Below are 3,317 nucleotides of genomic sequence, written 5' to 3'. Positions count from 1 at the left end.
CCGCCCCGTGCTACCCCATCAGCAAGCCTGTGTCCTCGGGACACACGGTGCACAAGCGTCACAGGGGCTGCCGGCCTCGAGGGGCTCTGGGAGGGCCCCCTCCTCCTCTCTAAGCCTGGGCACCGAGGCCTGGAAAGTGCGCAACGGGGCCAGGGGAGGCATTCGAACTCCTGGGAAAGATCACAATTCTGCTCCGGCTCCCAGAGGTGGGGTGAGAGCGCCTGTCCCGCTAGAGCATCTTTAAATCCTTATCCCCAGAGGTAGACTCAGTTTCATCCAGTGCCTGACACACCGTCTTCCTGTTCTTGTTATTACGGTAACTCCTGATGGCAGACCTTGCCCCTCCCGCCCTCCAGGACCATCCCCCCGCCCCCCACAAAGGGACCGCAAGGTGCAGGGGCAGCACAGAGGTCCCCGGCAGCCCCACGCTCACCCCCTGCTGTGCGCGCGGCTTCCCCACATACACACTGGTACACAGGACATGGTGGCCAGAGAGATGTTTACAGTGCGTGTGTGTGCGCGCGCGCCCCAGCCTGGGCTGCATCCTCCGGCGGGCTCTGCGCCTTGGTCCCAGAGCTGGGGCTCTGAGGGTCCCGTGGCCGCTCCGCAGCCAGGCCCCGTCTCAGTGTTTGATCTCAAGGATGGAAGGGTTGTGGTCCAGGATGGCTAGGATGATCTTGTCCATGTACTGCCGCAGCCGGAAGTTGATCTCCTCCTGTTCCTTTAGGGCTTCCATGAGCTGCAGGGGACGGGAGAGGCAGGTCAGAGGCCGGGCCTGGGCCGAAGAGCAGGTGGAGCCCAGCCTGCAGGGAGCCAGGGCCCGAGACAGAGGGGCTCGGGACGCCNAGTTGATCTCCTCCTGTTCCTTTAGGGCTTCCATGAGCTGCAGGGGACGGGAGAGGCAGGTCAGAGGCCGGGCCTGGGCCGAAGAGCAGGTGGAGCCCAGCCTGCAGGGAGCCAGGGCCCGAGACAGAGGGGCTGGGGAAGCCTGAGCAAGGCAGGCCCCCAAACCACAGCCTCCGCACCTGGGAACCAGGTGGGAGCAGTGACAGCTCACGCTGCAGTGTCCCGGCCCAGGCCCCACCCCCAGGGATTCGGATCTGCCGGCCGAAGGCATTTACCATCAAGGATGACATCCAGAGTCCCAGGGCCCCAAGACTCGTAAGGCTTTTCTAGCTGCTTCCTCTACGTGAAATGGCCCCGCCATAGCCCCCGTGCAGGTCCATTCCCTAAGTGGCCTACAGGTCACTGAAATGCCGCCTTTGCCCCCAGACTGGAGGCCGGCACCCAGCTCAGCTGGGAGTCCCCGGAGGCTAGGGATCAGCTCTTAGCTCTGTGTCCCAAGCCCAGGATTAGGGGTGCAGCGACTGTCAACTGATTCACGTTCAGACATAACCAGGGTATTTTGGAGGCCTCATCTTTTATAGGCAACCCTGGTGTCAGGCAGTGGGGCAGAAAGAACGGACTTTGCTCCCGGGGACCTGGGCCCTTCTCCCTCCACAAGCTGCATGATCTTATGTCCTTGCCTCCCAGTCTGTAACCTGGAGACGTCCAGGACGCCCCTGAGTCGTCCGAAGATTACAACACACTACAGTCAGGTGCTCAAGAAACGCTAGCGTCTTTCCCCTCTTGGCCCGAGGCAGAGGGCTGCGAGCCGCTCCTGCACCACACGCGGATGGAGACACGCAGGTCAGCCAGCATCTTGGCACGTTTCCAGCAAAGCGAAGATTCGAGCTCCACCCTGTTCACAGAGCCCCGCGTCCCCCGGCACAGGCAGGAAGTCAGACCTGCCCTAACTCCCTCACAGCTGTGCACTGCCACTCAGGGGGCTGCAGATGGGGACTCCCACGGGCCCTGGTCTGCCCAGGGTAGCCTGGGACGTACCCTCACAGCGCCCGGGCGCGGGGCAGGACCTGCAGAGGAGCAGCCGAGGCTCCCAGGAAGGAGGAGCGGGCACGTTACCTCATCGCGGGAGGCCGTGTCTATTTCTGCGGCCAGAGACTGGGCTTTGGTCTGCGTGGCAAAGAGGTTCTTTGCTTCGTAGAGGCTGAGGCTCAAGATCTGTCCATTCAAGTCGTCGTTCTGGTCCCGCAGCTTATGATTCTCCTGTGGGGTCAGATAAATGCGACGTGAGCTCCCAGAACCCATTTCTCTGCATTCACGGTCTCCTGACTGCCACCAGGAGCCCCCCCCCCCAACCCAGCCCAAAGACACCCATAGGTGATGCGGCCTCTGCCAGGCTTAGGGGTAAGGCCTGGGGTCCCGGGAGGTCACAGGGTCCTGAGGAAGAGGTACAGGCCCGCTGGGGGGAACTAACTTCCCAGACAAGGGCACGGCTCCCGGCCACACCCTCCTCCCTGGGGCGGGTGAGCCAGCAGAGGAGCGCCTGATGCCGGGCCTAGGCGCCCCGGCCGCGAGGTGCAGGGATCCCGCTCTGTGGGAACTCCTCCCAGGGGCAGCTCCGCTCCTGAGTCAGGTGGCCCCACAGGGCCCAGCCCGGACCCCCTGTGCCAGGTTTTGCCCTGAGTCTCCTAACTAACTGCACACCTGGGACTCGGTGCCCCCTCACGCAGGAGGAAGAGCTGGGGTTTCCGGATCGCTGTGGGTGCCGGTGAAGTCGGCTCAGGTGTAGAATTTCTGCAGCAGTTTCCCACCCCCAGTGTCGCGCTTCACCCACCATCGCGCCCTCGCTTGGTCTCTGCCCCTTCAGATCTCGCATCCCCCGACTCCCACCTTGTGGGTGTGTTCCCAGGAACCATAGGAAACAGAATCCTGGGCCCCGGGTCTGCTTCCGGGAGGACCTGGCCCAGTAGACCCTCACCCACAGCTGGGGAGAGCCCCATCCTCCACTGATCGGCAAGGACAGCAGAGGGGACTCTACTTCTTTGTGGGGTCTCCAAGGACAGACCCCGGGATGGGCATGAGGTGCAGCCTAGAGGTGAGCCACCTGGCCTGAGCTGCAGGGTGGGGGTGGGCAGCCCCACCGGGCAGGGATGTTGAGAGGAGCAGACAGGAAGGGGTGTGGGAAGGCGCGGCGGCAGCTCAGCAGGAGACCCGGCCAGTGGGGCCCACCTGCTTGAGCCGCTTGATCTCATGCTCCAGCTCCACCTCGCGGGCCCTGGCATTGAACTCGCCCAGGCCAGACGACGAGCTGCGCCCCCGGCCCGGCCGCTCGCAGTCCAGCTTGTACATCTGCAGGTGCTCCAGCTCCTTCCGCAAGTCCTCGATAAGCTGCGTGGGGGAGGGGCTGGTTGGCAAGAGCACGGCCGAGGGAGGGAGCCCTGGCGCCCGGTGCCCCGCCCCCCCCCCCCCCCCCC

The 3,317-nt window shown here is 64.2% G+C and overlaps 1 protein-coding gene across 1 annotated transcript in view; it reads right to left on the bottom strand.

Moving 5' to 3' along the window:
- Window positions 1–482: 482 nt before the first annotated feature.
- Window positions 483–3,317, bottom strand: part of RAB11FIP4 (RAB11 family interacting protein 4) — a 69,481-nt gene continuing 66,646 nt past the window's right edge. Inside the window, exons 12-14 of the mRNA XM_077749737.1 lie at window positions 3,073–3,231; window positions 1,963–2,106; window positions 483–739 (exon numbers count right to left, since the gene is read on the bottom strand). Of these exons, the coding sequence (XP_077605863.1) occupies window positions 623–739; window positions 1,963–2,106; window positions 3,073–3,231 (420 nt within the window). The 3' untranslated portion in view covers window positions 483–622. The remainder of the gene's footprint in view (window positions 740–1,962; window positions 2,107–3,072; window positions 3,232–3,317) is intronic.

Source organism: Crocuta crocuta, unplaced genomic scaffold (genome assembly GCF_008692635.1).
Source record: "Crocuta crocuta isolate KB4526 unplaced genomic scaffold, BGI_CrCroc_1.0 scaffold149, whole genome shotgun sequence".
In the NCBI taxonomy this organism is placed as follows: Eukaryota; Metazoa; Chordata; class Mammalia; order Carnivora; family Hyaenidae; genus Crocuta; species Crocuta crocuta.
This window is presented reverse-complemented; position numbering and strand designations above follow the sequence as displayed.